We start from the raw sequence: 24,804 nt of genomic DNA on the forward strand, positions 1-24,804 counted from the left end.
TCTCCCTCTCTCTCTACCTCTCCCCTGCTTGTACTCTGTCTCTCTTTCTCTCTCTCAAAAATAAATAAATGTTCAAAAATTTAAATAAAAAAAAAGAAATGGGGAGTGAGAGAGCAGGGGGCGGGGGGGGGGGCGGTGGCAGAGAGAGAGGGAGAGACAATTCCAAGCAGGCTCTGTACTGTCAGCAGAGCCTGGCATGGTGCTAGAACTCGAGAAGGATGAGATCATGACCTGAGCCAAAACCGAGAGGCAGGCACTTAACCCACTGAGCCCCTGGCGCCCCGTCCCTGCATGTGCTGTGTGCGGCCCTCCCTGCCCGAATGGTGCCCTGTCCTATGTCCCCCTGACGCTCTGGCTTCAGCCTCGTGTCTCTTCCTGACCACGCAGGATGCGCACGGCCTGGGGGCGCCTGCCCAGCCTGAAGACACTTCCGTTGTGGCCCAAGTGGCACCCATGTGTCCTGGACCCCATGTCTCCTTCCCCCACCGATGCAGCCTCGTCCACGCTACTTTGGGACAGGGAGGGAACGGGTGAGTCCCCAGCACAGGCTGCACCTGAACAGAGCGGGGCCGGGAGCATGGGGTCTCCTGCGTGCGAGCACAGACACTCGGGCTGTGACATCGCACCTGTGACAGCTGACACCTCTCATCCACATAACTCTTTTTGTGAGGACAGTGGGTGCACCTCCCCCAGCAGATGCCCCGTGTGCCCTGGCAGCCGCTCCTAAACCCATCTCTCAGGGTGAAGGGGAAGCACAGTGAGGCGGCATCCCCAGTGCCTCCAAAGCGCCCTGGCCAGGGCAGCTGGGATGCCCCCAGTCACCCCTGGCTCCCTTCTCCAACAGGCAGGTGTCAACGGGCAGGTGTCTGCCGCTCCTAGAAGGCCAAAGCCTGCCTGGCGCCCTGCAGAGAGGCAGCAGTTTGGGGCTGGGATGTGCAACTCCTGTTCCGGGTATCCTGTGTCCTTGTAGGAGCAAAGGGACAGAGACGGCTCCGGGCCTCCTGTCCCTGCCACCTGAGCACCTCCTGGCCAGGGTGACGCACAGTACATTCTTCTCACTGAGAGAGAAAGGCAATACCCCCGGGGTGGGGGGAGAGCAAGCCAGGAGCAGTGGTGGGAGACAGGCTGCTGCGAGGGGGGAGGGCAGAGGCCGCCGGCGAAGACCAGAGGGACGGCGCCCGCTCCTCTGCAGAGCCGGCTTCCTCGCCCCATCCCTGACCAACCTCGTTCCAAGAGGACCACGATGCCAGTGACCACGGCATCCTGCCACGCTTGTCGAGACGAGAGCGCGGTTTGAGGTCAAAGATGACCCAGGTGGACCCAGGTGGAGCAGGTCGCTCCGGGGGACGTGGGTCTCACGCGATCCTGAGACCCAAGGAAACCCCGTGAGCCTTCGCATCGGGGCCCCCGATGGGCAGAGCCTCCTTTGCGCTGCCTTGAGAAGCCAGAGCGGAGGTTCGTGGATCAACAGAAGGAGCGGGGAACCGTTTCTCAAAGTGAGGTCTCAGAACCCCTGGACCAGTGCCGGCGGAAGATGGAGCTGCAGCGGGACCCTCGGGAGACTGTTTTCGGGTGCCCCCCCACCCCCCGTGGTCTGGTGTGCGTGCCCATGGCCCCTGGCACGTCTGGCGCCCCGCAACCCCGGGGCCCCCCTGCCCCCGCGCTCCGCAGCCACACTCCACGCACACCTACCCGTGAGGCCGGAGGGTCAGAGCCCCTTGTTCACGCCTTCTTCTCAGAGCTGACTTTCTTCCATCTAGAAGGGGCGGGAGGGCGCCGTTCCGGAGAGGCCCTGCCAACACAGAGCGTTCAGGAGAGCACGGCTCCCAGGCAGAGGTCTAGATCCTTCTGCCCTTGGCTGCACTTGACAGCTTGTGGGGATCGGGCCTGGAGTTTACTCTGAAGGGTCTCAAGGCTGCTGAGGGGGAACGTGGCGATGTGTCGTGGTGAAGGGGGGTGGTATGCCCAGACGGTGGCTCCACGGTGCCCCCCCCCTCCCCCGGCCCAGAGCCCGCGGCCACTGCAAGGGTTTGCGGGGGTTTAGACAGGCACCAGACAGACTGGCCCGAGCTCGGGGAGGACAGGGAGAGGAGTGTCCCTCCTTTCACGGGCAGGCTCTTCTCTGCAGACCAATGGCAATGGGACCGCCCCCCACCTGGGCTCTGCCAGGCTGGCCCCCAAGAGCAGACAGTCCATTTGGAGCAGCCCTGGGCGGGGGGAGGATCATGAAGTCACTCAAAAGGGGACCTGAGTCACTGCTCTGGCCTTCCAGGGAGCCCCTGGGCTCCAGGTAGGGCGATCATTTGGACTCAGTCCGTGACTAGAAGTGGACAGTGGCGGGGCACGTGACATCGGGCACCCCACTGTGAGGCACGATCGTCCCTCTGCTTTTACTCGCCTAGTCTCATTTTGCCAATCCAGAAAGAGGGAAACCCATGGGTGAAGCCAGATGGCTGAGGAGAGGAGAGCCAGAGACTGGGGGGGACGCAGAGCCGACTCCCCACCAGGGTCCAGGGCCAGACTGGGGACAGAGCGCCCTGTGGACAAGACCTGTGTTTAGGGGGCCTGAGAAGCTGCTTATTTACTGGGGAAACTGGCCCAGGGACGGATGCTTCACTGCTCTGTGTTGAACCTGGGGGCAGGGATCTGAGAAATAAGGCATCCCTGGCATTCAGCCTCCAGCTGAATGACAGACCTCAACTGCCCCGCGGCCAGGGCACCGGGAGAAAATGCCTGAACTAAGGCGGCAGCACCGTGTGAAGCTGACAAGACAGCTCCCTCTTTGCTCTTCTCTTACCCCAGCCGACTCCGCAGGTGCCCGTGTGCAGGCTGCCTGCATGGAGGAAGGTCAAGGGAGGCAGGTGGCAGGGGTGTGGGCAGCACAGGTGTAGGGGACTGGCTGTGCTGTGAGGGACGCACAGGAGCGCATGCCGGGGTCTCTGGGGTTAAGTACGTGGTGATTCGGCAGAGCAAGGAGAGCTCCTGGGACCACATCCTGCAGGGGCTGAGGGCTGGGCGCGTGGCTGGGCGGCCCCCTCAAGACCTGGGGGCGGGGCGCGGGGCCCAGAGCTCATCCTGGGGATACAGGGGGAGGAAGGCCAGCTCTCAGCGGGGGCCCCACAGGAAGTGGTGAAGAGTAAGAAGGCACAGTAGCTTTTCACGCCTGCCGCTCTCCTACATGCCCAGGGGGCACTGAATGGACGCCCCAGGCTACCCCACAGAGACAGTATGGCCAGGCAGGTTACCATTGGTCCCAGGTGTGCTCTCTTTCCTGGGGAGACCCTGTGCCCATCTCCTCCCCTGACGTGGCTGAGCCAAGAGAGAGCAGCCAAGGAGCGCCGGTGCTCACAGAGTGCCCCAGAGGAAGGCAGGGCATGGAGCGGGCAGAAGGCAGAGTGTGTTAGGCTCCCCTTCGTGCAAAGGGTGGGTTTCTGGGGGCGCCTGGGTGGCTCAGTTGGTTAAGCGTCCAACTTCAGCCTAGGTCATGATCTCGCCATTCCTGAGTTCGAGCCCCGAGTCCTGTCCTGAGCTGTCAGTACAGAGCCTGGAGCCTGCTTCGGATCCTATGTCTCCCTCTCTTTCTCTTCCCCTTCCTCGCTCACACTTTGTCTGAATCTCTCAAAAATAAACATTGAAAAAAAGGGGTGGCTTTCTGTCTCCCTTGGGAGCTGGGATTGAACCCTGACCCTCCTCTGTGGATCTGAGACCCATCTGTGTGCGTGCTGGGGGCGCGGATTTCTGGAGCTTGCTGGGATGGGGGAGGGGGTACCTGTCTCAGAGTCCTGGAACAGCAGGAACAGAATCTAGGTTTCCTTGGGAGTTAGGAGGCTGGGTCAGTCTTTCTACCCTTCTGTGCCTCAGTTTCCCCATCCAGCCTCACCAGCCCACCTTGTAGGGTTATTTACAAGGATCCGTCACCGAGCAAGGTCCCAAGTGCAGGCCCAGGATGACCTAGGACTCTTTTCCCCTTTCATCTTGCCCGGTGCCTTGGCCCCCTGCCTTCTCTTTGATGGTATCTCTAGAACAACAGCGCCCTGGCTCTGAGGACCTGCCAGGCCGGGCAGGGTGGTGTCACCAGAATCCTCTGTGGTTGATGGCATCCCCTCCCCCCTCCCAACAGCTCCCCATGACTCAGACACACCCCAGGGCACTGGTTTCTCCCTACATGTCAGCAACATCTCCAGAGTGGACTTCCCAAAGGGCAGCTGGGCCCAATGGTTGCACACATGCACATGGTGCCTGAGCTTCCGTTAGTGGGTGCGAGGGCTCTGGATCCGCCCCCTGCCCTGAGTGACCTTGGAGGAGTCTCTCTGCCTCTGGGCTTCCATGGACTCCTTTAGAGGGGGAGAGATGGCCAAGCCCTTTTGCCTCTGTGAAGTGAGATACCCTGGCCACTGGGAGAGAGGATGGCGGGAGGCTCGGTGCTTTTGGTCCCACACTCCTTCAGAGACTGCCTTCCCCAAGTGCTGCCTGCAGCCGCCACTGTCCTGCCCTGTCATTCAGGGACTCTAGGAAACCACTCTTGCTCTGGGACCTTTGGTGACATGAAGGTCACTGAGAATTTCATCAAGGACTAAACACATGCAGCTTTCAGATGGAGTCCCTGGAAACGAAACGCCTTACACAGGTTCCAATAATGCGGTGGCCTTCCTTCGCCACCCCTGGGGGTGTCCGGTTGCCTTGGACCCCGCATCAACGAACAGAAAGGCTGCAGGAGCCCCCGCTCCCTTTGAGCCTCTACCGGAAACTGCCAAATCAAAACTCGTGCTAGTCACTTCCTCCTGAATCATTTGGGGTTTAGGAGATCACTGAAAAAGTAAAGGCCAGCCTCTCAAGCTGTCCCCGTCCTCGGAGCTCACTCGCCTGAGACTCCCAGTGCACACAGCCTCACTGCACCTGTGGTGTGCAATTGCTTTTGTGCCCATTCCTTCCCGTCCAGGCTCCATGTCCAGACCCAAAAGGGTGTTGAGCATATGTGGGTTTCACATTTTTCATACCCTCCCCATCCCCCATGGCCTGGCTCAGTCCTGGGGGGGTATCTGGCCACTGGCAGGGGAGAGAGAAGCACAGACAGCTGAACCTCAGTTGTGTCCGGGAGGCCTCCCCCAGGTTTCCTTTCCAGGCAGGGACGTGCTGCAGCCCGCGCACCGTCAGTGTCACCGAGGCTGGGTGTGGATCTCGAGTGTTCCCATGGATGCAACCTGGGGAGCCAGGGCCCTCTGGGGCCCCTGCCAAGAGAGCACATGGGCAGGAGCCCAGGAACTGCACATAAGCCTGGCTCTGCAGGTGGACGCTTTTTCAAGCAACAATCAGGAGGGCAGATGGGACTCTCCACGCGCAGGTCCCCAAACCCTGCAGTGTGTTAGCAGAGTGGGAGCCTGCTCTTGGCACTGGAAGGGGGATGGCGTTTTTGAGGGGGAGGAGAAGTGGCAGAGAAAGAAGAAATCCCTAAGCAACAGACACTAGGACAGCTGTGGCCTGAACTTGGTGTTCTTACTCCTCGGATGTGGATGTATTAATTTCCATAAATGCGAATAGCCCATTTCCCCAGGAGCTATTACTTATGGCATCTCGCCTTGGATGCGGTTCAACACGGGACAGACACATGAAGGGGAGAGAAGGCAGCCCCCACCTGGTCCCCACCTCTGTCCCCACCAGGCAGCTCAGGTCTGTTTCCTGAGGTGGCCCTGGTAACTAACTGCAGGGTCAAGACCCCCAGCCTTCAGCCCCATAGCCGAGTCCCGTCATGCCAGGAAGCAAAGAAAGTTACCAACCCCAAAAATGCTGAATCACAAAGTGAGGCAGAGCAGGAAAGTGGGGGTGGGGTGGGGAGGGAGATGGTGGCCAGGGAGGAAGGCAGGAAAGGGTGCTAAGGGGCTCCCCACCTGGAGCCCCCCAGGACGCTCTAGGAGGAGCACAGTCCCCCCACAGGATCCCCCAGGATCAGTGCCAGGAGGAGCAGAGCCAGGGTGTGCCTGGGTGGGAGGGTGGCGAGGTGGGCAGGTACTCCGGCTGCTGCTGCTGCAGCTTCTGGGTCTCTGCATCCTGCGGGAGCAACAGCAGGTAGGGAGGTGGGGAGAGAAGAGAAGCTGAACACCGGGAAGGGGCTTAGGCAAGGGGTGGGGTGGGGTGGGGTGGGGTGGGGGGGGGTGGGGTGGGGTCGGGTGTGTAGGTAGCCAGAGGAACTGGTGCAGGAAGGGACTGCCAAGGTCCTGGGGAGAGCAAGGTGGAGGGAGAGCACCCACCGGGAGAGAGGTAGGGGCTGGGAGCAGACTGGACGGGAGGATGGGAGAGGGATCGGGAGGGAGAGGCAGGATGAGCTTTCAGGAGCAATAAGGAGGAGAGATGGGGAGGTCCGTGACCAGGCGCGCTAGGATGGGGCTGCGCAGAGGCCGCTGGAAGGGATGGGAAGGAGGGCTGGGGGCGGGGGGGGGGGGCGAGGCTGCAGGAAGGGGAGGGGGCAGAGATGGGGAGGAGGGCACCCGGACGAGGGGAGGGATGAAGTTTGGGGCAGGGGTCGGGGATGGGAGCTGAAAGGTCGGGCGGGATGGGGGAAGGGAGATGATGGAGAAGGAGGTGAGCCGGCTGGAGAGGAGGTGAGGACGGAGGCGGGCGCGGGGACGCGCTGTGGAAGAGGAGATGGAGAATCAGCGCGGGCCTCGCGGGTGCCTGCCGCTGCTTTCCCGGCGCACGGCGGTGGCCAGCGCGGCCCGCCGGGGTCCCCCAGCACTCACCTGGGGGCTCCAGCTCCGAATCCTGTGCCCCGCTCCGGATCTTCCTTCCCGCCCTGCCCCGGCGACTTTAGCGCCCCCGAATCCCGCTCTCTCGGCCAGGTTCCGCCCGCAGCATCTTCACCTCGTGGGACGCCCTGGGCCACGCCTCTGCTGGCTTATCATTGGTTGGCCTTAACGCCAGTCACATTCCAATTGGCTGAAGGGTCGTCGACCATGCAAATCAGGATGGGCCCGCCGCCGCGCCTATTGGCTGGCACTACAAGGGTGGAGCCTCTTGACTTGGGCTCTGATTGGTCCCTCGGCCCTGCCAGCAACGCTGACGCGAGGCGGGCTCCGGGCGCAAGTGCGCGGCGCGCCGCCCGCCGAGGCTCCTCCCGCGGTGGCGGCGGACCCGGCGACCCTCGGCCGGTTCTCTGTACCCCTGGCCTGGGGCTCCGGCGGGCTCCCGAGGGCTCCGGAGGGCACCGGCGGGGCTCTGGGTCCGTCGTGGGGGCACGTCCTCGACAGCTTGGGCCTCGGCTCGCCGGGCTGGCTGCGGCGGGCCGGTCTCCTAGGTAACGCAGCCCGCGGCGGGCGGAACCACGCTGGCTGGCGCCGCGGGGGAGGCTGGATGAGACCCGGGGCGCTGCTGGCGGCAGAGCGGGTCGGGGCCTGGGCCAAGGGTGTTCCGTGCGTCCTTCCGCGGGGACAGGGTGCCTGCGTCAGTGGCATGCTGCCCCTTCTTGACCCTCGGTGCAGCCCGGGGTTCCAGTGGGACTCCTGGGGGCTCACCCTGCGCGCCCTCTGCCCTTGACCCTGCGTCCCTCGCAGCCTCTTGGCTTAAGACGAGCGCGGTGCAGAGACCCTGACCTTGGCCCACCTCACTGGGCGTCCCGCCACCCTTTCCCGGCTTCACTGCAGCGGGGAACCCCTGCAGGGTGTTTGTTCCCGGGCCGGTCCTCCTCGCCAGCGAAGGGCCGTCCCCTGCTGGCGCATCCCAGAGCCGCCGCGCAGCGAAGATGGCGAGACTCTGGCTCTTGCAGGAGGGTCTGTCTGCCCTGCTGGTCTTGCCTGCCTCTGGCGGACCCCGGAGCCGCTCCCGCCTTCCCTTCCGCTGTCCATCTCGCCGACTTCCTGACCCGCTCGAGAGCTGGCCACCTGGGCCCTTCCGGCAGCCCGAATGCTTGCTCTCCTAAGGCACCTTCTCAGTCAGGGGCCCCGCATTGTCTCCACCGCCTGCCTCCGTGGAAGGCTGCACTCTCAGACCCGCTCCTGGGAGCAGTTCGGTCTCGGGGTTGCGTGTGTCCTGTGATTGTGGACGGTCGGCTCCACTTCCAACCGAATCCCCATCCCAGCAGGCCTCCCCCTCCACACCTCTGTCGTTTCCGTAGATCACACCGTGTCTCCGTGGTGTGCCAACTTCTGTCCCCTCTGCCTCACGCCAGATCCTTCCCGCGAGGGCAGGGAGCTTGTCTGCCACGTCCAGGACGGTTCCTCCAGGCCCTGGCACGTGGTAGGTATGCAAAGATTGCTTGAAGGAGCAAATTCTAGGCGGCACTTAACTGACCCCACTTCCTCCCAGAAAAGCTTCCCAAAGCTTTTTTGGGCTCAGGCACCCCAGATCGTGTTCACTTCTTGGGAAGAAGCTTCCCTCTTCCTGCCCAGCTCCTCGTGGCTCCTGCCCTTGTCTTTCTCTGGCGAACCGCTGTGAGACTTCACCCCAGCTTAGCTGTTCAGCAGCCAAGCCCCCTCTTCTTTCTGCCCCTTCCCCCCAAAAAAGAGACTGGAATAGGCTCAGCTCCTACGTGCTGCTCGCACTTGTTCCCTGGTCCTTTTCCCGCTAGATTTTCAGATTCAAGTTTATTTTTGAGAGAGAGAGAGAGAGAGAGAGAGAGAGAGAGAGGGAATGAGAGAATCCCAAGCAGGCTCCATGCAGTCAGGGCTCAGACACGGGGTTCACACTCACCAACTGTGAGATCATGACCTGAGCTGAAGTCAAGAGTCAGACGCTCTACAGACTGAGCCCCCGGGCGCTTCAGAGTCTTAACGACAGAGTATTTGGCGGTCTTCACCGTCGCACACGCTGGAACGGAATAGGTGTGCAGAAGCGGAGCCCTCTAGGAAACCTTACGTGCTTCTCATCTTAGACGTGGGAGACGGTGCAGGGAAGGCACGAGCCTTCCTGCAGTCGGAGGGCAGCAGCAGGGGTAAGCCTCCTGGCCGTGATTGTAAGGGTCACCAGCTGGGTGACTTTTGCCCGGCCCCTCCCCTGAGTCTTAGTGTCCTGTCTGTGATATTTATCTACACAGTAGCTGGAATAGCACACATGGAAAGGCTCGGGAGGACCCAGCTCACAGCGGGAAAGACTCGTGAAAGCTGGTGCAGATTCTTGTGTGGTTCCCCCCCAGAGCGCCCTTTCCATGGGCTCAAAGTGTGGAGCCCTCGCGGTTTGCTTGGTATTACTCCTCCGGCCCCAGAGGTCCTTCTGTCTTTCCTCCGGCCGTCTGGATTCTTGCACAGCACAATCTACTTATGCTTCATCATCGGAAAGATCCTCACTGAGGACCTAGCCCTGATCTCACTGAGATCGGTCTTGGAGGACAACAGAGACAGGGAGCCTCCAGGAACCTGGGGACTTCTGTGACAACCTCCCTTGTGGGGGACCAACTGGTGGGGGCTTGGGCTCACCTTGAGGATGCATGCATGGGGTTTTCCAGGGGCTGTGTGCGTGCGCATGTTGAGGGCAGCAGAGAGGGCACGGTGTCTGGGCGGGCAGAGGGGTGGTGGAGCAGGGGAGGGTCAGGTAGCAGCTGTTGGGTAGGGGCTCGGAGGAAGGGCAGAGCTCTGTGCCTGCCTGGTCTCCACCCCCGGGAGCCTGCGTCTTTGGTGTCCTCTCTCCCTCCACCACCCACTCGGCCTGCCTACCTCCACCTGCCCAGCTCACTATTTTGGTTGGGTGGCTGTTCCCTTCAGAGCAGAGGCCTTTCTTCCCAGTGTGGGTCCTGCTGGTACAGCCCGGGCCCCCCCCCTTCTCCGTGGATGGGATGCTGCCCGTTCCCTGCCAGGTGGGCCAGAGCGCAGGCCATCCTCGGCACCTGCCCGGCCAAGTGCGGTAGCTGGCGGGAGGGGAAGGAGGTGCCCGGTCAGGAATCTGGGGCAACTGAGCAGAGTCTGCAACGGCCTGCAAGTGGGGGGGGCACAGCCCCAGAGCTGGGGAGACACCAGGGCAGCGTGCGGAGGCCCCTCAGGGTGATGCTTTGCCTGAGGCGGGAAGGCCTTCCTACACTGCCAGCTTCAGGCGGGCGCAGCGCTCACTCTGAATTACTGCCCCAGTTTAATAATGGAAGTCCATGGGGAAACATTTTCCCTTAAAAAAAAAAAAGAAAGCTTGGGAGTCAACTTTATTGAGACCTCAATTTGATTTCATGAAAGTTTATGGAGTTTTGGCGGTGAGCCAGGTACCAAGGACACAGGGAAATGGGTCCTGTATGCAGGTGGCCGCTGTGCCCGTGGGAAGCCCAGCAGCTGGCCCCAGGAGCCTTCCAGAAGCTCTCCTGGGCAGGCGGTGCTCCTGCTGGGTGTCAGGCCTCTGCGGCTGGCGAGCGGTGCACACCCGTGTGAGTGTCCTGTGGCTTTCGTAACAGTGCCAGGTGCTGGGTGGCTCAGGACGACAGAGGTCTCCTCTTTCCGTTCTGGGGGTCAGAAGTCCAAAGTCCGTGTCACTGGGCCAAGGTCGAGGTGTGGGCAGGGCCGTGTTCCTCCCCAAGGCTCCGGGGGGAGAATCTCTTTCTCCCCCTTTCTAGCCTCTAGAGGGATCCGAGCCCATTGGCGAGTGGCGCCCCCTCCATGCTCACGCCTCCCTGCTTGGTGGGCCCGTGAGCCCTCCTCTGCCCCAAGACCCTCGGCAGGCCCGCCCGTGGGGTCCTGGTACCTTCCCCACTGAGGGTCCTCGGTGGAACAAAGCACGCCTCAAAGCCCCTTAGCCCTGTGAAGTCGCACATTCACTCTGCAGAGAGGCTGTCTCTGCTCGCAGGACAGGGGCATCTTTGGGGGCAATTGTTTAGCACAGAAAGCCTTCACGGGCTTTTCCTGGCAACTGGGCTCCAGTGGGAGTGGGGCCGCCTTCCATCAGGCTGTCTCTACCTGGAGGTCTGGGTTGTCCCCACCCCAATCTCCGCCGGTCTCCTCTGGGCTGGCCTTGACAGTGGGCTCTCCCTGGGGTGGCCGGTGGCCCCTGGAGCCCCAGGCTGGCCTGGGCAGCCCCTGCCCTGCGAGCAGAGACAGCCTCTCCGCAGGGAACCACGGCCGGAGCCCGGGGGAAGGTGATGGTTTGCACACTGTGGGTCACATGCTCACATGTGAGCGCATCCCTCCAGTGCTGGGCCCGGAATCGTGGGCGGCCTTCCCCACGTGGGGTTGGGAGGCTCATTCCTTCAAACGGGGTGTCGTGCAGCCCACAGTAACGCGGGACAGAAACCCCAGTGCGTGTGTGCTGTGTTGCTCGCATGGGGACACCCCAGAGCTGGATGCTGCGGTGGATGCCGGGCTGCGGGGCGGGGGGCCCTCCCGCGGGGTGGGGGGGGGCAGGGCTCTGTGCCCAGGCCCCCTGCGTGTGGGAGAGCGTCTCGGGCCAGTCACGTCTGGGCTGCGTGGGCTCCGCTCCCCGCACAGCGGACACGCTGCGCAAAAGCCCTCGTCCCTTTGGGTCCCTTGGAACAGCCTTTCACGTTTTACAGAATCGTTGGGGACTCGGAAAAGCTTAATATCTACCAGGATCTACGGCATGAGGGACGGAAACAGAAGTGTCAGCGATGGTATCGTTCATTTAAAGATCGCGACGGGCCTGTTCCATGTTGGCCTGAAGTGTTTTTTTTTTTTTTTTTCTTAAAAAAACCCAACTGTTTTCCAGAACAAAACAATTTAGCAGGAAGAAGGGATGTTTGGCATTTGTGTAAGTTTCTTTAGTGCCTGGCTTACTAGGCAGCTAGGTCTCCTGCAGATTTCGGTTGTTAATCTGTTGAGCTGTGTTGTTTTGGTCAACGTCTTTGAAAGAGACTGGGCATCAGAGAAGGGAGGAGCCTCTTAGGTAAGATTGGGGATGGTCTCCTTTGGTGCTTCACCAAACAGTGGTAGTCTCTTTTTTCTTTTTTTAAAAAATTTTTAAAATTTTTATCTATTTTTGAGAGACAGAGAGAGACAGAGCATGAACAAGGCAGGGGCAGAGAGAGAGGGAGACCCAGAATCTGAAGACCGGCTCCAGGCTCTGAGCTGTCAGCACAGAGCCCGACGCGGGGCTCGAACCCACAAACCGTGAGATCATGACCTGAGCTGAAGTCTGATGCTTAACCAGGTGACCCCAAAGAGTGGTAGTGTCTTAAAGGTTTGTTGCCAGTGGAGTTGGACATCCTGCCAGTGACCTTGTCACCCTCCGGCACTTACGGTCCTTTGGCCCTTCCTGCACTCGGGACAGATCTCTTCTACACGCAGCTTGTGCAGCGTCCGGCCCTGCTCGCCGGGGAGTGCTGGCTCCAAGGCGGCCGCTCGTCCGGACAGCGCACACGGAGCCCTGTGATTCCGAAAGATCCCGCTTCTCGCCGTCACCATCCATCTCCTCAGGAAAACCTTCAAGGAGCAGGAAGCCGCCGGGCTCCAGGTGGAGGAATCCGATTTCCCCGATTGTGATTTTTGCCTGAAAGTCCGGGTCGTTTTCCTTGAAGCGACAGACATATTTTGTTCGCGTTTGTCTGTCTGCAAGGTGCCCACGCTCGAATACGCATGGTTTGTCTCTCAGCTGGTCTCCTAGTAAAACCGACGCTGCCGAGTGACAGAAGTGGCTGTACCCCCCATCCCCCCACCCATGGCCGACCCCGAGCCCACCGTCACCCTTCATTTTGCAGCCGGAGGACTTTTTTGTGGATTTCCCACGTCCTCACAAAATAGTAGAGATGCGTGGACTCAAGGGCCAAGAAGCGAGCCTTGTCCCAGTGTTAGCACAGCTGCCACGTCTTCCGCTGGGAGGGGTGAAGGGCGCACAGTGGCCCCAAGGGTTTGGTGCTGTTGCCTCGGGAGCGCACTGAGTTCCCCACGGCCTCGCCCACTGTTGCCTTGGCCCAATCAGCATCAGTTGTCCACACAGAGAAAAAGGCAAGTGACCTCTATCGTGAAAATAGCTTTGACCTTGTGGGGCCCTTGACGACCCCGGGGAACCACAGTGTTTGGGGACCACCCTGAGAGCACCCCTGCCTTCGGAGACCGAATCACAGCCCTATCTTGCTTGTCATTTGAGTGTACAGGATTCAGCCTGTTATCAAAGCCAAGGTTGTGTGTTGGCTGAAAGGAGGCCGGAGAAGGTGCAGATCCCTGTCTTCCTGGTGGCGCCATGTCACCAAGACGCTCAGAGTGCTCAAAACCTGTCCCAGACCGGCTTTGGCCACAAGAGACTGTCCACGTAGCGGAGCTGTCCTGGGTGGCTTTGGGTCTCTTAGCCTGACACCTGGACCCAGTGGTCCTTTTACTCTGCTTGCATTTTCCACGTGTCTCGCAGAAGCCACTCCTGTGGTGGCCCCGGACTTCACACCGCTGACCTCTCTGTACCAAGGCTGCAGGGACGAGTCTCCTTTCAACAGAAGCAGCACAAGTTATGAGATTTGCATCTCGTTGGCTCTGACTGGGCCACGCCTCCTAGTCCCCAAGGCCTCGCATTCTTGTGCAGTGCTCAACCCCTGCGACTGTACAGAGCAGCCCTGCCTGTGCCTCTCTCCATGCCAGTCACCAGCTGAGGCCAGCATAGGCATGCTGTAGCTGGGTCAGGACAGCAAGGCGGAGAGGCGGTCCTGAGCAAGATGGGCACATTAGCCCGGGGAAGGCAGTGTGGGGCCAGTCTGCTGCTCTGGGGTTCGCAGGGAGGAATGCCGGAGGGTGGGTTTTGGGGCTGGTGCAGTGGGAGGTGGGGGCTTTCAGGATTGCTCTGCGCACCGTGGCCCTTAACATTCCTTTGTTTCTTTGAACACAAATCGTGCAGGTAACCCTAGAGGCCCGAGTCCCCTCCGATGGGCAGAATGACTGACTGGAGCAGGATTTTTGACCAAAACGTGCTGGTCCCCCCCCACCCCCAGAGAGCACGCCAGCCTTTAAAGGAATCGACCGCCTTTCAGTGCATCCTGAAGTGGCTCGATGGGCTGCTAATTAAGCAGGTAAGGAAATTTGCTATTTATTGTCAACTGTTTGTCGCTGCTGCTCTCAGCCGAGGGGATATTGATTTTCACTTATTTATGTGAGTCCTAACCACTGTACCCATTACCTTGGGCTTTGGCAGTATCTGGAGGCAAAGTGGCTCATCAGCAAAGAGAAGATGATTCAGCGACTCGGTCAGCACTTCTGACCCCGGGGAGAGGTTTCTTCTGCCCTCCGCGGAGCAGTTTTACAGCCCCAGTGATCTGATTTCCCTGGTGACTTGAGCCGGGTCGTTGGCAGGCGCTGGGCTCGTGCACGATTCAGCACAGCCCGCTGCAGCCTGGCGGTCAGAACCGCGGGGGCAGGACCGTGGGCGTGCTGGCAGAAGCTGTGTGCACGCTCAGGCCCTTGCTCCATGTGGCTCCGCGGCCGTCCGGGTCCCTCAGGGGCACGAACCTGCTGGAGACGCTGGGCAGAGCACCCACGTGGTGGGACGGTTCTAGTGAGGCCCAGTGGGGTGCGTGGCGAGGATCCAGCCCTGCCAGCGTGAACACGTGACTGCAGGGTTTGGCCTCGCAAGGCCGGGTCCTTCTCTGCAGGAGGCAGAGCGATTCTTCACGGACTGCAAGTTGTCGGGTGCCAGGCTGTGGGAGGTCACCACCGTGAGGGCACTCACAGCCACAGCTCTGCGCCCTTTGATCTGGCACCTGCTGTGGCCGCAGGCCACCGTGTCAGCACCATGGTAGCCGCTGTCCCCCAGCTGTCCCGCCCAGCACTGCCCTGTACCCTCTGCTTTGTCCTGAAGCGAGGCTGGCAGAAGAGGAGGCGGCGGTGCGGCTGGCTGCCTGGGCTCAGGGCCGGGCGCACAGCGCCGGGGGCCCTGCCTCTGAGGAGCTCAAAGTGGACAGCACTGTCCTCTCTCCCAGGAGTTTTATGAAGGAAACTTTATTCATTGTCCCACTTTATTTCATTTATTTGCGTGTATTTATATTTGAAAAGGTGAGGCTCCTGTTGCGGATTCCCTGGGGCCCACCGGGACAGTGTACCGTTCCACAGAGTCCCCGAAGGCCGCCGTGTCCCACCCTCAGACACAGCTGATGTGACCTGTTTTTCGGTATAAGTTTCCAGAAATTTGAAGCAAATACAACAAATAGACTTGCATTCTCATTGCTTTAAAAAAACTCCTAGTGATTGGTCTTCCAGATGTTCATGTCATTACGTGAAGAATTTCATTCTCTCTGAAGACAACACAGTATTTCTTGGCTTGGATGATTCTGTGTTTATTTATTCAGTCCCTTATGGACGAACAGATAGAGATTTCCCCCAGTGTTTGCTCTCACAGACACGGCTATAATGAATTACCTCATTTATGTGGCTTCTTTTTCGTGTATACATATGTCCGTAGAATGAGTCCTGTAAGTGGAATGCCTGATTCAGAGTCATGTATTAGAAGTTCTGGTTTAAGGCCCGATTATAGGCTGTTTATAAAAAGCACACTTCAATCAGAAAGACACGAACCGTAAGTCAAAGGATGGAGAAAAGCTGGGCCACATAAGCCCTGTAAGAAGTCTGTGTTGTCCTGATGTCACATGCAGTCAGTTTCAAGGTGAGGAGTATTACCAGAGATAAGGGGCATTTTTTTTTTAATGTCTGTTTGTTTTGAGAGGGAGAGAGAGAAAGATTCCCACGGAGGCTCTGCACTGTCAGAACAGAGCCGGATGCGGGGCTCGAACTCGTGAACTGCCAGATGATGACCTGAGCCGATATCAAGAGTCGGAAGCTCACCTGAGCCACCCAGGCACCCCTGAAGGGGTGTGTCATTATGATGATGGCGGCCAAGGAGGTATGACCGCCCTCAGCGTGTATGCACCTGGAAGGCCACCCTCAGGCTCTGTTTTGTTGGGAGGACTCCCGTGACTCGGCATACGACCCGTCTCACCGGAAAGATTGACTACAGTGAAAGGGTACAGAGCAGAATCGGCCATGGGCGGCGTAGGAGCCCCACAGGATGCATTCAGTTCTCCCAGCAGTGACAACACGTGTGGAATGTTCCCAGCCAAGGAAGCTCGCCAGTGGCTCCAGATGTCCCAGGGACTGGGCAGGTGGGCCTCCTGTGCCCAGCATGTTCCCAGATTACAGACGCCCAGTGGGAAAGCCCGTGTTCCTCAGACGCCACTTGGTACAGCGTGGGCACAGTATCCGTTGTCGGGGTGGGGGGGTCCTGGGAAGCCCCAGCCGAGGGCCGGCGCCACCTCTTCTGCGCACAGTACCCAGTGACACACCTGAAGCAAAATCCTGTAGAACTAGAGGGAGCTCTGTTCAGATTCACCATCACAGCTGGAGACTTTGAACTCTCCTCTCTCACTAACTGATAGAGCAAATAAACCAAAAAACCAAAACCAAAATGGACAAACAAAACCCCATAACGATTGAGAGCATCTAACCACCACCAGCCCCCTTGACCTGACTGTCACCCCTTCAACAATATAACCGACAAATAGAATACACGTTCTTCTCGAGTGAGTGTGGGACACTCACCGAGATCGACCACAGGCGGGGACATAGTAAGTCTCAGTGGGCTGAAAATGACTGAAATGTATAGAGTATGTATGTATCCACTGACTATTATGGCATTAAATTAGGAATGCACAACAAGATATCTCGAAAATCCTCAAAAAGCAGGACATTAAACAACACATCACTAACCTTGAGTCCAAGAAGAATTCATGGGGAAATGGGAAAAGATTTTGAACTGAGTAAATGAAGAATGTAACAAAATTTCTGAGGTGCATGTATTTTAGTCCTTTGAAGGAAAGGTATCGCTTTCTAGGACTGTGTTAGAGGAGAAGAAAGGTATGAAATCAATGAGCTCTTTCCTCCGTCTGAATCTACGTAAGAACAAGTTCAACCCAAAGAAAATGGAAGAAGGAAATGGTAGATTTCTGCTCACTTAGCAGAAATCAATAAATAAAGGGCAAATAGTAGAGAAACTCAGCAAAGCTACAAGTTGGTGCTTTGAAGAGCTTAATAAAATTGATAAACTATAAGACTGATCATGAGCAAAGAGAGAGAAAACAGAGATTAGCAATAGTAGGCAGGAAGGGAGTATTACAGTGTAGCCTACAGACGTTAAAAAGATAATCATCCAGGGGCACCTGGTGGCTCAGTCAGTTAAGCATCCGACTTCGGCTCAGGTCATGATCTCATGTTCTTGAGTTCAAGCCCCGCATCGGGCTCTGTGCTGATAGCTCAGAGTCTGGAGCCTGCTTTGGATTCTGTGTCTCCCTCTCTCTGCTGCTCCTCCACTCACTCTGTCTGTCCCTCAAAAAAATGAATAAACATTAAAAAATTTAAAAAGATAAGGGATATTATGAATAAGTCCTGTGCCAATAAATTTGATAACTTAGTTGAAATGGAGAAATTTCTTGAAAAGCACAATTTACCAAAGTGACACTAGAGGAAATAGAAAATCTATTAAAATTTTTTTAAATGTTTATTTTTGAGACAGAGAGATAGAATATGAGTGGGGAGGGACAGACAGAGAGGGAGACACAGAATCTGAAGCAGGCTCCAGGCTCTGAGCTGTCAACACAGAGCCCGACATGGGGCTCGAACCCACGAACTGTGAGATCATGACCTGAGCTGAAGTCGGATGCTCAACCAACTGAACCACCACGGTTCACTGAGGAAATAGAAAATCTAGATAGTTCTATATTCATTACAGAAACAGAGTTCATAATCAAACATCTTCCTACAAAGAAAACTCCAGACTTAAATGACTTCACTGTTGGATTTTATAAAATACTGGAAAAGCAATAATATGAATTCTAGAACAAACCCTTTCTGAAAATAAGAGGAGGAGAGAATGCTTCCCAGTATTTTGTTTTGAGGCCCCCGTAACTGATAACCAAATCAGGCAAGAATCTCACAAGTCCAGACTGATGTCCTTCATGAACATTAACACAAAAATCCATAAAGTATTAGGACACAGGATCTAGTGATACACATAAAAGATAGCACCTTACAATCAGATGGGGTTTAATGCAGGAACCCTAAGTTTTACTGTTCTTTACAGATTTTATAGTTAACTCCTGAACAATATGGATGGGGGTTGGGGGGCTGACCCCTCACAGTAAAAAATCTGCACATAACTTGACTCACAAAACAGACAAATCCAAATTGGTACAAGCTTTAGGTGTGGCTTGATCTAGGGTCTCATGTGCCATAACCTGGGCTTGTTCCCTCTTGGGTCCGTGTGGCACCAGGCACCGCTGTCTCTCCAGCCCTGGCCGCTTGTGTCTCATTGGTGCTGGGCGAGTCTTTTACGCTTGTCTGTACCTCGGGACTTCACTGCTCTGATTGGCCAGGGGAGGGCCAAGCCCTTTGACGCCTCGCCCCCATCTCAGAGCACTAGCCACGGGAGAGGGGCAGCTGCCCCAGAGGGGACTGACCCCTGAAACGGGGATGGGTGCCAAGTGCCCCGTTTCTCCCAGGCTGGCCGGTCAGCACGTGGGATGGCTCATGACGTCGTAAGCCTTCAGGGCCGCCCCTTCTGTCCCACAGGGAATGCTGGAGGTGCTCTCGGAGGTGGGCTGCTGCCTGCGCGTGTCCCTCTTTGACGTCACCTACCGACACTTTTTCGGGAGGACGTGGAAGACCGCCGTGAGGCCGGTGGAGCAGCTGTCCAGGATCGTCTTCGATGAGGTGGGCCTTGGCAATGGGCGGGGCCGCTCTGTGACCCAGCACGCGGCCCGCGTCTCAGACCCGGGGACGGCCACCGAGCAGCAGACGGGTCATCGCAAAGCGTGTCTTGGCCCCGGGGCACTTCGTTTCCAGACACAGCCAGCGCGGGAGCCGAGCCTGTGGCTCTGGTCCAAGCAGCGGGGCTGGGGACACTCGCGGGTCTCCTCACCTTCCAGAAACTCTGGGGTCTGTGGGCGAAGTTAGGAAATGATCGGGCTCATCTGACCCCCCCATTTTCTCTCCCGCTCCTTGTCCCCCTTCTCCCTGCATTTTGGTTTCTTTCTCTGTTTTAAAGACGAGCATTCGAGCCCTAGCAGGCAGGTGACTGGCGCAGGCAGCAGGTGGCAGGGCAGGGACTCGAACCCGTGCCTTCGGTGTCCACGCCGGGTGGTGGCCTTGGCTCTGCTGATGCCATGATCCCGCCCGTGCCCCGCGGGCTGGTGGTCCCTGGCTTTGTTCAGCTGCCCCAATACAAGCTTGCGCTTGGGCCTCGGGCGGGTGTGGGGGGCGGCGGCGGCGGCACAGGCACAGGTAACGGTCCCTGCACGTCTCGGCCCGCTCCCGCAGGAGCCCGGGGAGGTGGGGGCACTGCCGCGGGCCGCTGCAGAAGGAGGGGCCCCTCCGAGCAGACGGTGAAGCGGGGCCTGCAGGCGGAGAGGGTCCACGCGCCGGCTTCCGAACGCGGCCCGAACGCGGCCCGTCCGCTTGACTTGAGTCCCGCGAGGGACGACCCGGGTGTGGACAGGGAATCTTCCCGGCTATAGAGGGAGGCTCGGGGGAGCCTGGTGTCGTAACAGCAGTGCGGTGAGTGGTGAAGGTGGCAGTGGCCGCAGCCGTTCCTGGTGGTGTCACCGCCTGCCACCACAGCCCGAGGGCCCCTTTGCTGCTGGGGACTGGCCTGGCTCAGTCACGAGCCGCGGGGGGCGGTCGGGACGCGGGACTCGCTGGAGGCCTCCCTCCGCAGGGTAGGAGAGGGCGCTCAGGCCCCCAGAGGTCAGGAAGCTTAAATAAGGCCTTGCATGTGTCCTGGGCATGAAAGATGTGTCCGAGATTCAGGTTGTCACATAGTCTGTGCAGGTGCCACTGAAAAGTCTGGCGGGCCGCACCGTGTGTGGGCCACGTGGGGGTCCGTGGACGACCCCTTACGCGGCTGTGTCAACATGGGATAAATGGCCTCACCCCTGACGCGGCAGGAGGAGGCTGGCCAGGAGCAGCGTGGCCCTGCGGTCGTGGACCATCTGCCCCGGCTCAGCCTCCGTGGCCTGCGGGGGCTGGGCTGCTCGGACTTCTCTGTCATGGTCCAGTCAGGCCCACGGAAGCCTGGAGTTGTGACAGGGCCACAGCGAATGATGCAGGTGTGGACGTGAATGGTGAACGGTGGACGTGGGAGTTCACGGCGGGTCGGGCCGTGGCCGGGCATCAGCTCACAGCACATTACGTGATTCCGTCCCCCAGCCCTGCTCCAGCCAGCAGGTCCCCGGCCCCAGGCCCCGAACTGTCTGCTGGAAGAGACCCTCGTGTCGCTGGGGGTGGGGTGAGCTCTGAAATCCGCGCCGAGTGCTTTGTGGTCATGGTTTGGGCATGAGTCCCGCTCAGGTGTCCTCCCCTGGCCCGCCTGTCCCTGGCCTGTGCCGGGTGGTGGGACGTCCCTGTAGCGGGAGGGTCACGTCACAGACGCCACGCTCTGCCCCGAGCAGCTCAGCCGTGTGACCTGCAGATCTGATCACACTGTAGAAAACAGCCTCCAGAGCAGCCTTGTCCGGGCTTAGCTCCTTCCCAGAGGCCTCCACCACCTCACTGGTCACGTGACGCAGTGCACATCCCCTGTCCTGGGCCCTCCCAGCTCAGGGTCAAGTCCCTGCTCAGCCTCCGCCTCCCTCCCCGTGTGTCACCTGCTGAGCGGAGCATGTAGGGGGCGGAATGACCATGCATTAGTGAGGACACAGTGGTTTACAGTTTCTGGAAATTTCTGTACCTTCTGGTCTTGGAGCCGCTGAAGTGGAGCGTGCAGGGGGTCGGTGCGTGGCCAGGGGGTTTGGCCGGGCCAGCGCGGGCATAGCTGCATCCAGCTGCTGCGCCTCCAGCCCAGTCCTCCTGGCCGGCATGGCCTCTCCCCTCCTTGACGGTCGGAACTCGGGAAGGGGCTCCCCCTGGAGGCCCGTGCGCATCTACGTGTTTCCGTGCACGTGAGCCGTAGCAGTGTGGACCATTCCCATGGCGGCACCCACGCACAGGGGGTTTGCACGCTCTGCCCACACACCCGTGGGAGTAAGTACAACCTGCCCTGTTTAGAGGGGATCCTGATGTTTGGTGACGATCTTTTTCTGGTTTATGAATTGCCTGTGCTTTCTGGTTTTGCTGGTCGGCAGGGGTGTGGGGAGGTCTGATTGGAGGTGGGCAGGCCGCCGGGAGCAGGGGACCGTCTCCGGAGTCACCGGGGCCGTCCGGTCTACACGTGGAGTGAGGAGCGAAGCCTGCGTGCTTGGGGGGCTTTACTGGGTCGTCAGTGTCGTGTGTGTTCCGGTTTTGTGCCTTGGCAAATAACGTCCTGGAGAAAGACCTTGAAAGAAGAAGTCTTGCCTTGAGCCTGAGCTGGTATTTCCCTGAGTGATGAATTCCTCAGGCTCAGCCTCCCCGCTCTGGCTGGGCCACCCTCTCAGTCTTGCCCCTGCCCCTCCCCCAGGCTCAGACCGCCCCCCTTCCCCCCAAGGCTCGGGCGCCCGGGTGCTGCCTGGCGGTGCCTCTCAGCTCAGAGACCCGGGTTCGGGGCTGTCCTTGGAGACCCTCCTGGTGCAGAGGAATCGTCTTCCACGTCTGCTGAGAGGGTAAGAATTTGTTCACCTCTCAAAATGCACCTCCTGCAAAGTAACCGGGGAAGGCAAAGTACCATGCAGTTCCTGCATTTTCCTTCTGAGGCGGACGTGAGAATCATGTTAGATGACGTTAAACTCCTCCCTGAGAAGCACATGCAGGCCTTCAGTGACGGCGTCCTGTCTCCTCCTCCTTGTGTATTGTTTTAAGTTATTTAGTTTGAGAGAGAGAGCTGGAGAGGCACAGAGAGAGAAGGAGAGACAGAGAGAGAGAGGGGGAGCCCCAAGCAGGTGCCACGCTGTCAGCATGGAGCCTGACGCAGGGTTCGATCTCATGAACCACGAGATCCTGACCTGAGCCAAAATCACCTGACTGAGCCCTTGGGTGCCCCCGCTTCCTCGTGTCCTATGGGAGCGACCAGACAGGAGTCCTGGGGGTCCCCGCAGACCACCGCCACACGGGCTGGGCTGGCTGCCCCCAGGGCGCCCTCGGCCCCGGTGCTGCTAGAGCAGTAGGTCCACCCGCGGCCCGAGTTCAAGGTGCAGCTGGTGGGGGTGCTTCCGCTCCCGGGAGCCAACGCCATGGGGACCCACTCTCGAACGGTCGAACTCCTCAGGGAAGCAGAGTCATGTGATGTCCCCTCTCACAGGGGACACTTGGCCCTGGGCGTGGGGGGGGTGAATATGCTCTCGCGCGCACGCCTGGCCAGCGGCAGGCGCTCACTCCTCCACACACACGGGGTGCTGGGCTCTGTCCAGGAGCAGCACAGGCCATGGTGGAGACGACCGTGTGTCCCCACACCAGCCGCGGGGATGCTTCCGTTGTCCCTCTGGAGCAGGGCTGACCCCCGGGCTGGCTGCATCCTGTGCTCTGTGCTGGGCCCACGGCAGGCTCCGCCCTGCGTCAGCAGAAGCTCCCAGAGGAGAGTTTTGTGTCACAGAGTCCCCGGGTTTGGCGCCTCAGTCTCCCGGTGGGGAGCGCACAGGACACCATCTGCGCCTCAAGTGGGGGCCGGACGGGAAGCTCTCTGCCTTCCCGAAGACCCTCTGTTGCAGGTTTATGGGGAAGGCACTCTTGCGACCTCTGCACCTCCCTTCCCTGGCCGGCCTTCCGCTGGCGGCGGAAGGGGGCATGTCGAGTGGCTGCACAGCTGGGGACACAGCTGGGGACAGCGGCCTGTCCATCACGGCGCCTCGTCAGGTGCCCCATTTGGCTTCTGTCAGGAGGGTGAGAAATGGGGACCTGGCCGCCCCGGCAAAGTGGTGTCCGTGCTTTGGAAGATGAAGGCGTTACGACGGGAGGCTTCCGTGGCGGGTCAGCCTGTTTGCCCGTCAGGGAGCACGCCTGTGTGGCTGGGGTGAACGAGGGCCCCTCCTCCGTCTCGAGAGTCCTTGTCTTGCAGGTACTTTGATGGGCTTTGCCTCAAACTTCTAATCACGCGGTTTGAGTCGATGCACAGAATTTTCCTCTTGCAGCTTTGCCGCGTCGTGTTGATTAGACACCCGCACACTCAAGGGCTCCTTTGCGGTTTTGGCTTGGCTGAGCCCACTGACGTGCCGTCAGACGGGAATGGCACCTGGGTGCCGTGAGCGGGGCGGGCCGACTGCCCTCCTGGGGACAGTCCCCGAAAGGCGACCAGAGGACGGAAGCTTGTTAGAAGACAAAGATCAGGGGCCCGTGGCGGGGGGCGTGGCTCAGTGAGTTACGTGTCCGACTCTTGATTTCTGCTCAGGTCACCATCTCATGGTTTGTGAGTTCAAGCTCTGTGCTGGCTCTGTGCTGGCGGTGTGGAGCCTGCTTGGGGTTGTCTCTCCCTCTCTCTGCCTCTCCCCTGCTTGTGTTCTCTCTCTCTCTCAAAATAAATAAACAAACAACAACAACAAAAAACCCCAAAACGAAACTGAAAGTCCGCTGTATGAATCTGACAATAATGGGCCGTCTTCACGACTCGTGGATGGGGCAGCCTCCCGTCTGGCAAATAGGAAGGAGCTCCGGGGAGCCGTGCCGTTCTCAGGCGAGGTCACCTTCCTGTGGGGGACGGCAGGGGCCTCCCAGGCCGACCGTGTCACCAGCACTGACCAGGGCGCCCCGGACCGCCTGGCTGACGGTTACAGGACGGGGAGAGGTGGACGCTGCATTGGGTCGTGCGTGGTCCCGGCTGCTGGCTGGGGCTCGGCACAGGGGACCCCAGGCCTGTCGTGTTCTTTCTGGGAAGCTCCGAGGCTGCCTGTGCTCTCACCCCTGGGGGCCTTTTCCTTCCACGGGCTTCTGGTGCGTTCTGTGCCGAGTTTGGGTTTTGTGCCTGCCGAGGCTAGGCTGACCTTTGACCTCCGACCTTGAGGGTGGGGTCATGTCTTCAGGTTCCTCAGAGATTCTTCAGCGCGAGTTCCGGCACCGAAGGCTCCGTACATGACGTTTGGGAAAGAGCGGGCACCCTTCACAGTCAGCAGTGACAGAGGAGCGCCCTTCAGACCTGGGGTCACGGTCGGCGTGCTGTGCTTCCGGCGGCGGCGCTCCTGGCTGGAGGTGGGCTCTTTGGGGACCGACGGCAGCGGGGCCCGGTTATCTCAGAATAGCCGTCCTCGGGGGTAAATGGCAGTGGCCCAGAGTTTGAACCTGGCCCTGCCGAAGCCGCTGGCGCCGCAGCCTGTGGGCAGAGCAGCGTCGGGTGACCGCTAAGTGGGGCCACTGTGGCTTTGCGTCGGTGTTGACAGTGTTGGGTTCGCCGCTGAAAGGAGAAGCGGACCGTGTTGTGCACGCGGACGTGGCCAGGTGTTAATGTGACGGGCGAGCCGGTGACGCACCACCGCTGTGGCCGGCCGCTCGAAAACAGTTCTTGAGTCTTGGAAACAGAAACATAATTCTCTCCTGGTCCCACCAGCTGTCAGCTGTGGGTGGCCATTATTTCATCATTTTGCAGTAAAAGATAATAGAATAACGATTTATATCTCACGGCTGATGTTTTAATGCGTCTCTCTGTTATCCTGGGCTGACAGTCTGTGGTTACAGGAGACGTTTCCTCGGTGACACCCTGGTAATGACTCGTTAATGGGGATTCGTCCACGGTTAAATCACTCGGCCGCTGCCCAGCCTGGCCTCGCCGTGCCTCTCCCTGCCTGGGCCGGGGGCGTGACCCTGCCCCTGTCACTCTCCTCCAGCGAGGACACGGTTCTGGGACCCTCCCAGTCCAGAGCCACAGCTCCGCGCCTCTGTCTGGGTTTGGTCTGTGAAACCCGGCAGGGGTCCTGCCCCCGTCTTCTGTGCCTGCGACGTTTATTAGCTTTAAATAGAGGTGACTGAGCTGGGCTTCACGAAGTAAAAGAACCACAGAGCTGAGGCGCTTTCTGTCCTGAGCCCACGGAGA

General features: G+C 59.3%; 1 protein-coding gene and 1 long non-coding RNA gene across 2 annotated transcripts in view; one reads left to right on the forward strand and one right to left on the reverse strand.

The window, feature by feature from the left end:
• The window catches only part of LOC115298445, a 33,658-nt gene extending 26,797 nt beyond the window's left edge, over positions 1-6,861 (reverse strand). The window contains exons 1-2 of the long non-coding RNA XR_003911750.1: positions 6,735-6,861; positions 1,693-1,792 (exon numbers count right to left, since the gene is read on the reverse strand). This is a non-coding gene — a long non-coding RNA (uncharacterized LOC115298445). The remainder of the gene's footprint in view (positions 1-1,692; positions 1,793-6,734) is intronic.
• Positions 6,862-7,067: 206 nt separating this feature from the next.
• NPHP4 (nephrocystin 4) overlaps positions 7,068-24,804 on the forward strand; it is a 96,390-nt gene continuing 78,653 nt past the window's right edge. Inside the window, exons 1-3 of the mRNA XM_029945937.1 lie at positions 7,068-7,288; positions 13,735-13,906; positions 18,450-18,590. Of these exons, the coding sequence (XP_029801797.1) occupies positions 13,763-13,906; positions 18,450-18,590 (285 nt within the window). The 5' untranslated portion in view covers positions 7,068-7,288; positions 13,735-13,762. The remainder of the gene's footprint in view (positions 7,289-13,734; positions 13,907-18,449; positions 18,591-24,804) is intronic.

This window comes from Suricata suricatta, chromosome 8 (genome assembly GCF_006229205.1).
Source record: "Suricata suricatta isolate VVHF042 chromosome 8, meerkat_22Aug2017_6uvM2_HiC, whole genome shotgun sequence".
NCBI classification, from domain to species: Eukaryota; Metazoa; Chordata; class Mammalia; order Carnivora; family Herpestidae; genus Suricata; species Suricata suricatta.